Source organism: Lates calcarifer, linkage group LG19 (assembly GCF_001640805.2).
Source record: "Lates calcarifer isolate ASB-BC8 linkage group LG19, TLL_Latcal_v3, whole genome shotgun sequence".
Lineage (NCBI taxonomy): Eukaryota > Metazoa > Chordata > Actinopteri > Centropomidae > Lates > Lates calcarifer.
In genome coordinates, this window is record NC_066851.1 from 14,478,832 (window position 1) to 14,495,632 (window position 16,801).

The 16,801-nt window shown below is 41.5% G+C and overlaps 1 protein-coding gene across 6 annotated transcripts in view; it reads right to left on the reverse strand.

The window, feature by feature from the left end:
- Positions 1-2,454: 2,454 nt before the first annotated feature.
- Positions 2,455-16,801, reverse strand: part of qkia (QKI, KH domain containing, RNA binding a) — a 74,195-nt gene continuing 59,848 nt past the window's right edge. The window contains exons 5-8 of one of the 6 annotated variants that reach the window (XM_018663468.2): positions 11,534-11,621; positions 9,676-10,116; positions 7,528-7,602; positions 2,455-6,261 (exon numbers count right to left, since the gene is read on the reverse strand). In XM_018663468.2, coding sequence (XP_018518984.1) covers positions 6,245-6,261; positions 7,528-7,602; positions 9,676-10,116; positions 11,534-11,621 — 621 coding nt within the window. In that variant the 3' untranslated portion in view covers positions 2,455-6,244. Of the gene's footprint in view, positions 6,262-6,867; positions 7,603-9,675; positions 10,117-11,533; positions 11,622-16,801 lie in introns of those variants that run through there. The other 5 variants (XM_018663471.2, XM_018663469.2, XM_018663470.2 and 2 more) reach the window with 5 other exon arrangements.

Genomic DNA, 16,801 nt, shown 5'->3' on the forward strand with positions numbered 1-16,801 from the left:
GAACCCGGCCAGAGGTGGCAGCAGTATGCAAAACAGCCACTTAACTGCATACTGTGGTCCAATCAGAAAAAAAAACCAAAAAAAACAGGAAGAAGTTCTCAGTGGATCAAATCAAAAACAGGACCCATTAAGCCAGAGTTTAATGGAGGGAAAACACCTGTGACCAAATTCCCCACTTTGGTCACCATTTCCCAATTTATGTTTCAAAGTGTATGTACATTGTGCTGGAAAAAAAAAAAGCGTGGGCATTTAGTTTTTTTGTGCTCAACCAAAAAATGCTCTTAGTGAGATAAAGGGAGACAGAAAATTGGCACTTGAATGATAAAGTAGAAAAATATATAATTTTCCAATCTCAGGAAAAAAGGCACTTTTTTTACTCACAGATGCAATATTTTAGGCAGTGTTTGTAACACATTGTGCTCTGGAAAATAACTTGCCCGTAATGTCTTTTTTTTATTGTTTCATAGGCTCATGTTTTTTTTTGTGAGGCGAGCCATTGAAAAACATTTCTGACATATGAAAGGCAAGGCTTGAGACAGCATAAAAACGACGACTGCTAATGGACGGATTTCAGCTCAAGTTGCTCATTACAGCACAGAGGCAGCCAATCAAAAACTATTAAAGGCCAATCCTACATTAATAAATACAACAAGAACAAGCTTATGGCTGACAGCACCAAATGTACAAAAGGAGAAAAGAAACAATTTGGGCTGGTTGCCAGTAATCCAATCTCTGTCTCTACTTGCTGGTGTACAAGCAGGTGTTATAGGCGAGAAAAGAAAAAAAAAAACACCCGTTTTCAGATCAAAGATGTGTTAATGTTAATTTCAGAGTGGAGAGACATGTTAAGTTTGATGTTAGACACTTTTAATCCTTGTTCTCCGCTTGCTGAGACATGAAGAGAATTGCAACAGTTAAGGCCAAGATGTTTTTTTGTTGTGCAGATTTAAAAAAGGAAGGGGAGGAAAAAAAACCACTGGAGGCATCACTCAGTGGGTTAAAGTAATAATCAGGATTAATGAAGTTAATCTTTTTGCTTGTGTGTCAGTGTCAATACCTTGAATTAGTGGGAGGAGGAAGGAAAGCTGAATAGAGAGAAGAGAGCTGAATGAACCCAGGGATGAGTGCACTGACACAGTAGTAGAATGAACAACACACACTGGCAGTGTTTCAGACAAAAGAAAGAAAAACTCCTCGCAAAAAAACCCCCAAAAACAATAAATACTAGCTAGCTGAAAGCCATATCAGCAATTTACACTGGAAGGAATAGTAAGGTTGTTTTGATCCCAAAGTACTTCATATTGGCACGGTGGTACTGGTGTGTGTTTAAGCATTACGGATGCTCCCAAATGGCCCAGTATTAGCTGTTATATCAATAAGCTGAATGGGGAGAAGTGTTCACCAAACAGACAACAGCTGGTGATAACTGTAATGCTGCTATCCAGGCATAACAAGCCATGGAAGCAATGGGAGAGAAAAAAAAAAGACCGGGGACAGCTTTAGACGATCACACTTACTGTCATTTATAAATTTCATCCCGGGTATCTGTTGTAAATAACCCACTACATCTATAATGTGTGGTGATGAGATGTTCTGCTCTACATATTCACAGTAAAATTAATCCTTTTGAGATGACTAATATGCAGTATTTTTTGCACAGATTATGACTATAGTCCTGCACTGGCTAATGGCTAGAGAAAGAGGATATCTGTGGAAAATGGGAGTTTTTAATCTTCAGGGATTAGGTTTTGTTGACTCTATGAGAGCAACCCTTGTGTACAGGCAAATCACACCCCCCCCACCACCACCCCTCTTGAATCAAGTGTGCACTTGATTCAAGAGGAGGTGGTGGTGGTGGGGGCGCAGCTGACCCAGAAGTTAACCAGTGACCTCAAGTAAATTGCAGCTTATACCTCATCCCCTCCTCCCCACCCGACACTTCCTGCCGTCTCACGAGGTCAGTGACACAGAAGGACAGGAGACGACTAACAGGAGAGTTGTCTCTAAAAAAAAAAAAAAAAAAAAAAAAAAAGGAAAAAAACAAACAAACAAAAAAAAAAACCAAGAGACGACGAGACACAGCAGCGGTGTTGGGACTGAGTGGAGGGGAGGGCAAGTATGAAGAGTGTCAGCAGAATTTTTTTCTCCAGCACAGAGGTGAGAGTGCGTGAGCGGGAGGTGAGGGACGCTTATCAACTCGTGCAGTTTCCAGTTAGGTGTGTGTGTGTGTGGGTGCATGTGACATGGTGTATGTGTGTGTGTGTGTGGAGTGATTATATGTAGAGAATATGTGCACAGATGACTATAGAGTGTGTTGATGTAGAGTGTGCGTGTCATCAGTCAGTGTAAGTGGTGGCCAGACACCAGTTTTAATCGTGTTAGTCCGTGAACCAGACCAAGGTAATACATTCATGAAACTGGTTAAAAACACAAGACAAAATATCAGCAAGTTAGTAAAATTCTTACTAAGAATGTTTTATTAAAATAAATGCCAAGAGGTTAATAAGAAAAATAACAGCATACACCATGAAAACTAAATGCAAGCATGTAAAAATACTTATGACAAGAAAACTAATAAAGTAGCTAATGAGTTAAACAAGCTGGGAATTGGCAAGAAAACAAAACAAAATATAACAGGAAAAAGGCAACACTCCCCACAAGAGACAGTTTTCAAGATGTAAAAGAGAAAAGGGGGGGAGGAAGAGAGGGCCGTTTAGGAGGGGGAAAAAAGTAGCAGTGGGTTTCATTAAAAAAAAAAAAGAAAAAAGCACTCAGAAACATGATTAATATACATATAAAATGAGATTAGAAAAATACATTATAAACCTGTAACAATGGCTGTTAATTACATTATCATACATGTAGTAGGCAGGCCAGAGAGAATACGGTAGGTATAGAGTTAACCTTTCACCTGATGGACTTATCCAGCCTTTCACAATGACACAGCAAGTTGTAACATTGCAGAGGGAATTTTTTTTTTCTTAATACTGTCAAATGCTGAATAGCCATCTCTTGCTCCACTTTAATATTGCATTTCAATTTAAAATAATAACACTGAAAAAGAAAAATTCATTGACCTTTCGGTGTAACAGCATGATGAAAGAGCTATGAATAGAAAAACAAACTGCCAAGGGTAATATTGGGATCTAACAATTCCTCGATTTAATATTATGAGTTTATTTCACCTTCCAGCGATAAACTGTCAAGTTGTTTCAATAACTGAAAACTATTTGGCTGTGAAATGGACTTGGTTGTTTCATTAACCAGCATTTCATTTGTCCATGATGAATCTCATGATTGTATTGATAGATTTTGTTGTTAAATTGACATCGAGAGACACTGACACGGACTGGATGCTTTCAGTTTGCAGCTATTGAAACAAGCAGGGCGTAATGCCAACAAGGGATGACCCTCCCCCACCCCCCACCCACCAAACACACACACTTTTCCTATCCATTCCCCTTGTACGTTATGCATTTTTCTCAGCTCATGATCAAAACATGCTCTGGCAGACTACTGCATTGCTATTGGCAGTTCACTTTTGTTCGAGGAAGGTAGTCACAGTCACCAAAAATCAAGACAATATTTCATGTGATCATTAAAATCTAAATAAAAAGAGAACAAAATCTGCGCATACAGCAGAGTAAAGGGCCATCAGATAAAGGAAAAAGAAAAAAAAAGAAAATAATTTCAGGAAGACAAAACCATGGCACATATTTTAGCTGGTCAAAACGACTGCTATTCTTTTTGCATAGAATAACTTCGGTAACACCACGATTCGGCGGGAGCTACCCTGCTCAACTATTCAGAGCGTGTAACACTAGCCATTCCTCTCTGCGCCACTTGGTGGGTGCTGGATATTATTGAACACAACTGGAATACTCAGAAAACAGAAACCACTGTTGATTAAGGCACTTTGATTTGATCCTTTTTAAAACTCTCCTCCGGGCGTTTTGTCTCGCTCTGATCCTTGCTAACTTTCCAAAGGGTTATGACTGTTTTGGTCTTCATCTTCCTTTCCAATCATATCCAAGGTAACAGCACTTTTTAATCTCCTCACCCACTCAGTTTTACTGTTTTCCCCCACTATACGTTTTTTTTATTTCTTTTTTTTTTCAGATTTTGTAACTGCAAGTAAAGTATCAAAAGCTAAAATTGCCAAAAATAGATTTTTCAATTTTTTTCTCTTCTCCAGCACCCTGTAAAATTATCTATTTTTTGTTCTCTTCTGTATTTGTATATGCAATGACAGATATCTACATTTTTTATATATTTATATATATATTTATATATATATAAGACGTATGTATAAAGCAATTTGAACAGGCAGGCATGGCTTTCACATCCTATTTTTTCTTGAGAGAGTTAAACAAAATATTGTGGGGCTCAGGAGCTAGACTACGATCACAGGGAGGTGTGACACATTGTGGATGCGCTTTGTGGATGGTTTGGCGTGTGTTGAAAATAAATGTTTCATCATGAAAATAAAATATTTTTTCTAAAACTGAAGGAAGGCTCAGATTATGCCCACCTAATGGGAAAACTGGGGTCAAAAATAAAAATAAAAAAATACACTGAACAAAAAAAAAAAAAAATTGGCTAAATGTTGAGATGCAAAAAAAGGAAAATAAAAACACCGGTTTGGCAATGTGGCTGATGAAACAACTCAATATAGAAGCTTGGTATCATGACAAAAGCGTTTATGTACCAAACTTCTAAGTGCCCTTCCCCCTAGCAATGTACTGTAATTGAGTAGTATGTTGATTTAGTGTTAATTGCCTGCATTCACCTCCTTAGAAAAAAAAAAAATAGAGCATTAATGGGTCAAAAATCATCTATTAACTGACCGGCTGTCTGTTCCAGCTGAAGGCAGGCACCACAAATTCACACCCCAAACTCTAAAATCACAAAGAGAGCCCTCTGTGAGACAGATGCATAATTGCAGATATATAATTCATTGGAAAACCCTTTGGCTAAATATGCACACTTAATACTTTTTTTTGTCTTTTTGATCACAGCTCAGCTAACAACTCATTGAGATATTTTTCTAAATACATCAGGCACTGTAAAATGGATGTAGTGTGGATGGGGGCGTAGCAATGGTCAGTAGCTAATAAGCACTGCTCCAATGTCCCCGAAGCCTCAGCACACCCTACTTTCATTGTAGTATTAATTAAAAAAAAACACACACACAGACCCATCAGCCCAATTTTGACCTTCCCATTTTGCCCTTCATCATGTCTTAGTTTTCTGCAGCCTGCTTCAAACATCAGATTGTGTTTTTGTTTCCCAGAGATGACCACCTGCCTCATATCGGCTCATCAATTTAAAGCAAAGCTAATTAGTCAAATATGAACAACAGAGAAACCAAAACCAAGTGGAGAAAATGACTCAAAAGCAAAATAAAAATAAAAATAAACAAGACAGAAGAAAAAACACATAAATCATAAAAAGCTCCTTTTGCAATCATTTCAGCCATGCTTTTTTAAAAACAGAACAGAAAGCTGTTTGGAGGGGCACACCCAGAATGTGTCAGCTCATAATTACATCTCAGAGCTCAACAAACTGCACTACATGTGAAAAATGACAGAAATTAAACAAGTTAATGTGAGTGTATGTTCTCTTTCCTTCTATTTCTTTTTCTCTCCCAATAGATGGGTGTTAGAACAGGGTGGGAGCAGGTAGGGGCTCTTAATATTATTATTATTGTTTTGTTTTTTGTTTTTTGGAGGGGGAGGGGTGAACATTTGGGGGTGGGGTGGGGGGTTATGTCATTACTCTGAAACCAAATGGTTTGCGTCAAATAGATATTGAAGTTTGATTCATGAGGTCACCAAATCAGAGCAATTAAAGGAGAGTGGGTGGGCAGGGTGGGGTGGGGTCTTTATTGCTATATAATTCAGTGCAGATTTATGAGTAATACCACAAACACATCCACCCAGTATATGATTCATGAAGAAAAAGAAAGAGAAAGAATGGGAATTGAACTCAATGAACAGAGGGAAAAAATGAATATTACACAACTTTTGTTGGGTTTTGTTGTGTTTCTGTGAAGATTCTGCGTTGATTTCTATTTTTTTTTTTTTGTCAGAAAGTGTTAGGGTAACTGTACGGGCAGGCGCCTCTCTCTCTCTCACTTGCGTCCGAGAGGCTAGCAAAAGGCAATTACCAGTTAACTGATCAGCAGGCAGGCTTGGGGCGGCTCGTCATTGGGTGAAGAGTTCAGAGGTCAGAAGGTCATGTGTTAGTTGCCGGTGGCGGCTAGGTGGTTAGAAACAAAAACAAAACAAACAGAAAAAAAAGATAGAAAGGATATTAGTGTCAGCAAGAAGAGACTGGAATGACATCATTTTAACAATAAAATGAATGCAATCTCTTATGTTGCCCCCCTTGCTCCTAACTCCCCTGCCAGTATGAGATGAACCCAGCTAGTCTCATTATAATCATGACGTTGTCACATCATGATCCCAACTACTAAGCCCCCACCCTGAATCATGTTGCTTGGTGGTTTAATTTAAGCGCACATTGCCCCCAAAACCAAAAAAAACAGAAGCAAAGAGAGGTCGAACAGACACAAACAAAGTAACAAAAAAACAAGAATCTAGTGTTTTAGTGTCTTTCCAGTTGGAGTGCAAGTTACAAACAGTGTGATTAGTGGTAAGGAGACTTACGATAACTGATGTTATGTGAGGGATAATTGTGACTAGTGTTAAATGTGCAATGAATAGATGAATCGATGTTTTCCGATTCTTTCTCTTTATTTAGCAGTATATTTTTATATAATATAAATATACACAAGAACCATAAATACATTTGATATAAAATGCTCAAATATAAAATGACAGTACCTCATGTACAACTGAAATATTAAAAATGTATTTTAGCTTTATTTCAATATATTTGCAATACACTGGAGAGAATGCAAGCTACCTCAGCTTATGTCTGTGCGTGTCTATCTTCCATAGAAAAATAAAATCCAAAATAAATTTAAATTTCAAGGTGAAATGGTGCCTGGTAGCAGCATGGCTACTTGTCTTCTGCCTACTAGGTCTCTCAGATACAGTATAGAAATGCTTCTCCTCCTTCTTTGCTCCTTATGAGCCGAGGAGATAAATCATGTATGGGAACAAGCCTGCCCCATTTTAGGCTCTAATCTCACATCAGAGGAATGTCATTATACACCTTCAACACTGCCTGCAAAGTACTACCTGTCCTGGCTTCACAGCTGCACAAACCAAAAGCTGTTAAGATCACTTTTGCCTGAGCTTTGACATATACACAGTCTACATATATTGTATATGTTAAGTACTAAATGTAAACAAAATGTGCATACCACAATCAACCATTTAGCTGGTGTGTGGATGTATGGGGTAGGAAAAGGTGGTGGTGGGGGGGAAAGGAAAACAACAGAAAAATACAATACAGACAATATACAAATTCCCAACTAAGGCATCGAGGCATAATAGGCATAATAATCATTGAAATGCATCAGTCAATAGCAGAGTGTAGCTAAGAGACTAAACTGACCTCTGTCAGCGGTCACAATCCTTTGGTAAGGATGGACCCGCGTGTCATGCCGTCTCACTTTAGTAGCCATTGCACCTAGATTGTAACAGGTCCACAAGGTTAGAAACCATTCACTTTGAGGAGGGGAAAAAACAGTCATCTTTTACAGTAATTAACATTCACATTTTTAACCATTATCATTATAATGCTTGGATAATACAACAATACACAGAATAGCAACATAATACAGATTATAGTACATATGCACACCACACATATCTTTTTTTTTACGTGTAGAAAAATGCAGTAGAAAAAAATAATACACCTTTTTGGAGTTTTTTTTCTTGGTATTTAAAAATGCATAACTTAAGTAATAAAATTCCACAGTGCTCAGAGTTATATAGAGGGCTCTCTGAAAAGGGGGGTGGGGTGGGGTTAAGGGTTCAAGCTCCTGGGCTGTCTGGAAAAATAATGTGATTCTTCCTGTGGGATCCAGAGGGGGATTGAGAGAAATTTGTCTCTTTATTTTGAAAGGTGGGGAAATCCAATACAGCTCTGATGGTAATTGAATAGTGCCAGACACCACCTGCCTCTCCCTCTCTCTTTCATTTTCTCTTTCCTTCTTTCACCATTTCTCTCCAGGTCAATCTGTTCACTGGCGGCAGAGGCTGTCATTTACCTCCTATATTTGTCACAACTGATTTCTTCCTGCTGCAGTGCCTGACACTGCCCCGTATACATGACACAAACAAACTGTTCTCGTGTCGCTGTATGTTCAAGTATTCCAAAAATTTGATGCGTGCAGGAATTAAGAAATAAAACAATAATAATGATAATAATCTAGCCCTCTCAGGGGATGGAGGGGGCATGTGAAATAAGTTCTAAAATTCAACAGCAATTTTGTCCTGGCATTGAAGTTAAGAGCTAAATTTTGGCTGGTGACTATGCAGCCACCTACACTACTCTGAAGCAAGCAGATGGCCTGACATTTCCTTATTCTGGGAGAAGCCAATGGCGGCTAGATACAGTAGCGCGGGCAGCTGAGCCAAGTGCACGAGTATGTGTGCGAGTGTGAGAGTGAGCGTGTTCCACAGGGCCCTGTGTTGCTGAAGGCACCAATCGATAGTGTGAGTAAATAAAATGCACTAAGCTGGTGTAACCCTGCAAGTTAAAGAGAGAAAAGCCAGTCAGCTGCCCCTGTCTGTTCTACACATGACTCCCAGAGGCACCTCAAATACACAGGTCAGCTAAAATCACACTTGTGTCTGCTGCTGCCAGATGATGCGACGGACAACATTAGAGGAGTAGTTTGTCAAATTAAAGCTGGCGAGCAACTGACAAAGGTCTCCTCTGTCTTAACATGGGAGCAAACAGCTTTGCTTTTTGATAACTACAGCCCCAATACAAGATATGGCGTTCAAATCAGACTATTTTATCCATAGATGTTCAGTCATCTCTTTGGTAGCAGATGTGTTGAGCTTAAAGCACCACTGAGGATGAATATAATATAAAGATCCTGATACTGAACTGTACTCCTGACACAGAAGCTAAGAGGAACGTCAGGTACTAGCACAGAGCTCAAGTTCAAGAGGGGTGAGGCTAAGACAATGGAGAGAGGGGAAGGAGAAGAAAAAAGGGAAGACTGGAGGAATTTAATGAACATCCCCAGTGGGAGTGAGAGAGGGACTATCTACAGGCATCAAGGCCTGCCTGCAGAGAACAGTGCAGAGAAATGATTTCAAAAGCTGCAGAAATCCGAGGGGATCTGCCGGCAGACTGAATATGCCTCCAGGCCAGTGCATGAAAGGGTTAGAGAGCAGGCTGTGTGTATGTGAGCGTGTTTCTGTCAGCGTGCCTCATTTCACACAGAGCTAAGTCCTCCTATATAAACCTTGCAGAAAAGAGGCAATGTAAACCTGAGAGCATAACTGTTTGGCGAGAGCGCAACTAAGAACAGTGAAGTAACCTCAGTCTAAATTATAAAGAGAACTTTCCAAGAGCCTAGCCCTCACAAGGTAAGTTTTGTCCCCCATTTTGCCATTTTAATATAGTGTCCATATGAGCCACATACTGTAGCTGGTCATCCCATTACCAAGAGCTTCACCAGTCATGTCCTGCCTGTCAGTTTGTCTGTTTGTTTTGATCCTCAGGTGGACACGACATATTTACCTTTCAACAAGTCCTGACTGTGGCTCATGGAAGCCGCGTCCAGCACCCCAGCTCCGGGGTAAAACAAGCTGCCCTCCTGTCCAGGCTGGCTAAAGTTGGCCGCTGTACCTGCCGCACCCATGCTTCCCCAGGCTCTCTTACCTAGAACCCCACTGTGCTCGATGGGGTACTCCAGCAGGGAGGTGGGTGCCAGGGCGTAAGGGTACTCGTAAGGGGTGGTGTAGATAAGCCCGCCATCCGGTGTGGGAGGCACCAGGGTGGGGGTGCCATTGGGCAGCATGGCAGCCATCTGAGTGGGCCGGATGAGGTTCATGATGGGAGCCCCGGCTGGTGTTGGGGGCCGGAGTGCCGGGGGAGGCAACACCTGACCCGTGGGGGCCGCTATGAGGCGGGGGCCCTGAGCGGCTGCTGCCGCCGCTGCAAGAGAGAACGCAAGGGTGGCTGCCATAAGCAAGAGAGTGAAGGACAGGAGTAGAGAGAAAGAAAGAGGACAAGAGATAAAGTGTAGTGTGGTTGATCATAATCACAGATGAACAGTGAAGGGTGAAAATACAAAGGAGGAAAAGGAGGGGGAACAGGAAGAGGCAGGGAGAGAAGGGAGAGGGGGTGGGACAAAAGGGAAAATTAGTCCATGCAATGATCATGGTGGTGAACCACAAAAGCCACAATCTGTTGCAAAAATAAAAAAAGTCAACATAGCAAAACGAAATAAAAATAACCCCTCACACCAAAACACAAGAAGCACAAAATGCTGCTGTCATCCCAATTCAAAGCATTCAAAGCATACCAATCACCACAGCAGCTACACATTCATTGAGTGGAAATGGCAGAGGCAAAGTAAACAACACACACCAACAGAAATGGAGCAGCTGACTTTATAGAGAGGAGGACACAAAGAAGCAGGTTTTATAAAAGACAGACTTTTACACCTTGACATGAAGGTTGCTGCACATTACACTTAAATTCATAGTGATTTACAAAGTCAGCAGTCCATTTAGGTTGGACGATGTACAAATGAACACACAAAAATCACTTTTCAAGTGGTTCTACTTTAGTATGTGCTACGAGCCGTGCCACACAAGCATCCCCAAAGGCTGATCGAATAAATCAAGCACTATGGTAACTATGATTAGGTGGTGGACTATTTCATAAATAGTGAAATTAATCACTTTGACTTTCATTTCAGAAATTTGATGAATCTCTGATCATGTTTAAATTATATTTTTAATAATAATTAACAGTATCACCAAGAAATCAGAGTTACTGCACATGTTCTGGATTTATTTAGTCTATACACAAACATGCCGGTGATTTCCTACATCCAAATTCCAGATGTGATTATGCATTTAGAAATTACACTTTGTGATTAAGGATCAAACACTGTGGATGTGTGAACTAGTGACTGACATGCAGAATTGAGCAGGTGGAATACAGTGCTGTGCTGAAGGATTTAGAGTCCGCCAAGAGCAAGTGATACACAGCGATTGCATCTGGACTGCAGGGGGGGGAGGTGGATGGGGAGATGGTTGAGGAGGAAAGAAATATGGAGAAGAACGGAATGGAAGATGTCCTACTCATGGATGGGTAGGTAAACATGAATTGTTTGGAGAGCTTGAGAGAGAGAGAGAGGTCTGCTAGTGGTCAGAGATAATATGATGGTATGTAAACACAAGATCTGACTACACATTTGATGAAGGTAAACAGAATTAGTTAATGAGAAATACAGACAAAAGATTGTAATTTATTTTAAATATAATAAAGAATGTAAGGTATATGCAGTTAAAAGATTAGTTGTGTATGGTGTATGGATAACATTAAGTTTGGATGTGTGTGTGGGTGTAGATGTCATGTGACTTACGTGTTTTGATGTTGTTGTCTCTGTATGTCCCATTGAGAATCGCTAGCTCCATCAGTTGCATCTTCTTCAAATTGTCCTCTCCCTCCGCCTGTGAAAAACAGAAGATTTTAATATCTATCCACAATAACACACCACACACCAATTCCACACAGGCTGAGGCTCCTTTTCAGGCCAACTGAAACAATCCACATGATAACCATTTCAACTAACTACATGACTGTGTTGTTAAAAAGCTACAGTGGAGGAGCTAAATCATTTGGACACGACATGTCATCTGTTCTCCACAAGCACCGGTTGGATTGGGTTTAGGGAAACAGACATGGAGATAAGCTAAAGTGCTGTTGTCATGGCAGAGTGCCTTGTTGTTACTAAAATGCTGACAGAGACATTAAGTGTGGGAATGCATATTCATAATCCATATCAGAATGATAATTACTGTAATTTTCTTTGCTCCCTTGTGCGCAATCAAATGCGCAATAACCGCCCTGGCTAATGTCAGTCCTGTCAATTAATGTTTGGATAAATAAATACAAAAGCAGCAGCCACTGTCATTATCGCCAAATTAGGGGACTAAAATTATTCACGGAAAGCAATTAAGATAGCACCCCTCCTCCCACTCACACCCATCCATTCCCCCCCTTTTCTTTCTACAACCCCACCACCCCCTTCCCAAACTCCATTTCCCCTGAAGCTACCGAACAGTCAATAACCATGACAACACAAAGCCCCTGTGATTTTCTAGGTTGTACATCATAATTTAAGCAGGGCCTTACGTGTTACTCAAGTGAAGGGTCCAAAGACAGGCATGTGAAGCCTTGCTGACCTCAGAGCCACCTTAAGTGAACTACTGATTTAATGCTTTTTGCTACTAATAAAAGGCGCAGCTATGATGCTTGTTCACTTGCTATTTCAACTCAGAAATACAGAGGCTTAATGCACATGCACTCTGTGACTGCATGTAAACACATCACCTGCACAGAAAGTAAGGCAACCCAGCCTGTTAGTGGTAGTAGCAGCAATAAAAGCAGGAAGGCAAGATACTGAAACTCCTCCGTGTCTCTATTCTACCTCTGCGTAGAGTCTGTCTCCTGGACTAATTCTCAGTTCAACGACAGTCTGCCGTTCCATTCAGAGGACGATAAGGAAAGAAAGACGTGGAAGGGGAGAGAGAAAGAGAGGAAAAAAGAACGAGGGGCTCAGAGTTAAGCCTCCCCCTGAGACTCCTCTTCAACACAGCCGCAGAGAGAGGAAGAGAAAGAGCTAGGTTAAGCAAGAGAGAAAGTGACAGAGGCTGGTCTCCCTTGACTAAATATAAGGCAGTGGCCTTAGAGCAGTCACAGTATTCAGTGTGTGAGTGTGTGTGTGTGTGTGTGTGTGTGTGTGTGTGTGTGTGTGCCTGTGCGATGTTTAGTGTACCACAGAGCTGCCAATTAACGAAACAAGGAAATTCTCTCTCTCCTTCACTACCTCCACAGTGCTCTGTCTTTTCTTTTAATGGGGAAGTCTTATAGCACAAAAGTACACCAACATTTTTCCAAACTTCAACATTTTTCCCTGCAAAGACAGACAAAGGCAAGTAATGCAAAAACTAGTGATGCAACATGCATCATTCACATTTTTCTGCTCATCAAAATTTGATGATGTGCATCACAGAGCTGAAGAAATTCACAATTTTAATATGGCCTGATATCAAAAAGATGATAATGAACAAATGGCTTTACATTACAAACAATTACAAATTATGAATTCATTATTCATTCTGTTGCTCAGAATAACATGGCAATATACAACTGTGAACCTCATATTTGATATCAAATCAAAAGCCTATGATACAATTATCCTAATTAACACATTAAGTAGTTATAAAAAAGTGCCTTCCTCAATAATTTAGACACGTTTTTTCCAAAAACATGCAAACAACCACACACACACACACACACACACACACACACCCATGTTCCTCCTAAATAGTTGCCAAGCCCTATTTTGTTTCCTTACTAACAGCCTTGGAGGTTAAGAGGGAGGCACTCAACATGCAGCATCAACAATGATAACCATACTAGGCTAATTGAACATGGCCTAGGTCAATGGCTAACATGGGCAGGTAAACCCTCTTCAATGGAGTCAAAATCACTTCTAATTAGATGCTGCAACCTCTATGTAAACACTTGAACACATGAATGAACAAGCCCGGAAATGGCTGCCCATCACACCTAAAAGTGAGCAAACAGCATTGAATGCAATGTCTCTATGTTATCTTGGTTTCTTCCTTCCCTGTGTTCCTCTTTAGTCACTTACATCACAAATTAAATCAGACCATGACCTCTACAACCTTGTACGATATTAAAAAAAGTAAAAAAACAAAACAAAAAACCCCCACAAGTCTGCTAAAATGTACTAATGACTACCACGAATCAAAACAGCTGTTTTTCCTTTCTTCTATGTGTGTCTCTTGAAAAACTGTGTCAGTGGTTCTTTGGAAGTGGGCCAAGCCGACTTGCTAGACAAAACTGAGAAATGAGGGAAGGAAAGAGAAAAAGACTAGACAAAAAGACAGTATAACTTCACCAGATGCTAATCATGGAGGAGAGGGGCTGAATGCGTTATGCTTTCAAAGCTTAACACGTTTATTGTGACGACAATAAATCAAACATTTGCTTTTGCCTTTTATTTCCACCGTATGGAGAGCTATAAAAACACTATCCCTTCTGCAGAAACTTTACTTGTCACAAGCTTTCCCTAACACACAGGCCTGCTGTTTCCCAACAATCATTTACATGACTCCCTAGTCTTTTCTCTCAAATCAAGTGCAGGTAGTCCTCATGAGTGAGGTAGACTGGAGAACCACAGATCCTTGGTGTCTTTGTGGCAACACTTAAATATTTTGTGACAAGTCTAACCTTTAAAATTCAGACAAAATTAATGAGCACATTTAGGGGCCGTTAGAGGTAAGTTGGTCTCTCACAAGATAAGACTGTATGTATGAGGGGGGAGTAAAAGGGGCTTGGCAGCGGGCTGCAGCTCAGGACAAATACATGCTGGGATATGAATGTTAGGTCTGCGCGTGTGTGTGCGTTTGTGTGTGTTGTATGATGATGGATCTGCAGGGTTGTGGGGGTTAAATGGGCGCAGGGGAGGAGGGTGCTACCATCCATCCAACTCTGCATAGATGGCACGTTGCCTGTTGAGAGGAGAGACACAAAATAGAGGGCAGCAAGAGGGGAAGAGCACAGATGCTGCTGCTAGGATGAGGTGTGCGCTGCTGCGTGTGAAATGTGTGTATCCCCAGTGGAGTGCTGCTGATATAGCTCCATCTTCTCGCTAACACAGTTTGTTAGCTAAAGCCCCCAAACCCCGACAGATCATTCCTGATTTACATCTGAAACAAGCTCATTTTCCCCCCATCAAAATACAAATTCCCTACTGCAACATTTCCCTACTTTTCCCTGTTGTTGTTCTCTGTAGTGCTCTGTGGATGTTTGGGAAGCGTTGGCAATGTCAGCAACCTGGTTTGAGCTACACAACAAACAAAATGGCAGATCCAAAATGGCTGTAGACAGGAGAGAAACCAAAAGATAATGCTGGTGACACCGCTAGAGTGAAGTTGGACTGACTTAAATCGTGTAGCTCTGGGTGTACTGAGCCAGCTTCCTACTGCAGAAGCACCGCTTAGATGAATGTTTGATGAACAGCACCAGAGAGAGCAGTTAACACTTTAATGTTGCATTGCTCAAGGTGTTGCCACAATTAACAGACTCCTCAGTCAGCAGTGCACCACCCATAATAAAACAGTCACTCAGATGCAGCCATCACTAGGACCGTGTGTGTGTGTGAGCATGGTGCATGTGCTTATGTGTGTCTGTAATGATCTGGCTGCCGGAATTCCCAGGAGAGGAATATCTGTTGGATTACAGAGCGAGAGAGGCGGATGAGGAAAGGAAGTTTTCCGTTATCATCCCTAACATGCACACATACATGAGCGAATCAAACACACAGACACAGACACACACACACACATACACATACACGCCCACGCACTCCTGTCCATCAACGAAAAAGCCACTCAATAAAGCTGCTCTATCCACAAGAATCAGATTCAATCAATGAGGCCTATTTGTGAAATCAGCAGAGCGGTAAAAGCTATCAGGGAGGAGCAAGACAGAGGGATGAGGGAAGGAGGGAAAAGGAGGAGGAGGGAGACGGGAGTGCGATGAGCTAAAGTAGGTGAGCCGTGTCCCACTGCCTACCTGACAACCCTGCGATGAGGTCACTAGATGCATGCTAAATCACTGTCATGCTTCACTCTTTTGTGCCTCTTGCCTGATCAAAGCTTGTGTCCATATGTTGATGAATACAAACTGTAACTAATGCCAATTGTTACAGACAATAGAGCTCAGTGCTTCGTAAATACTCTGTGTGAGTGTGGATCACAACAAGCAACAGATGAGTGGCTGTCTGGGAGTGTTTATAGAGCTGCACCCTCACTCTCCCCCTGACACCCCAATTCCGGGCCTTTTCCTATCCATCTCAGCCACAGATAAACACAACAGGCGCCTGGATTAGGTCGTATGAATTTGCTCATGTCTACGGCTGCAACTGAGGGGGCGTTTTCTGCTTATATCTGGCAAGAGTCACAGTCAGCTCAGCTCAGCCAACAGCTCGGCTCGGAGAGATGAAATGATGAGCAGTGAGAAGAGATGGAAAGAGAGGTGAAACAAAAGAGTACCAGGAGGGGAAAAGGCGCAGCAGAGCAAGTACAAAAGAAAGCATGAATGATTGTCTTTGAGTTGGTAGAGAGATATTCAGGAAGAAGAAAAGGATAGCTGGAGAATATGAGACAAGAAAAGACAGACAGCATAGTGAAAACCAATTTGTCTGTTCCCCAGTGCGCTGACACTGGCTAAGGCCTGCTTTCCTTCCCTGGCCTCACTGCCAGTCATCACAAACTGGTGTATGCACACATGCGTGTACACACACACACACACACATCTTAGGCCTTAGCAGGGCCAGGGTCAGGCTCTCTCCAAACTACTCCAATTACCTCAGCAGTAAACACAGCCTGCCCTGGCTGCCTCCTGGGATACAGGGAGAGGCAAAATGTGTAGAACTGAAAATGAGGGGGGGGGAATCAGCAGAGTGAAGTGGAGGAGGTGGTATTGGGAGCCTTGGGGAGGGAGGAGTAGATGACTTCATGTAGAGGGGTGGAACTGGTAGTGGCGGCAGCTGGTTTTTCTCCCGTTCCCCTCCCTCTCTCCACTCCCTTTTGGT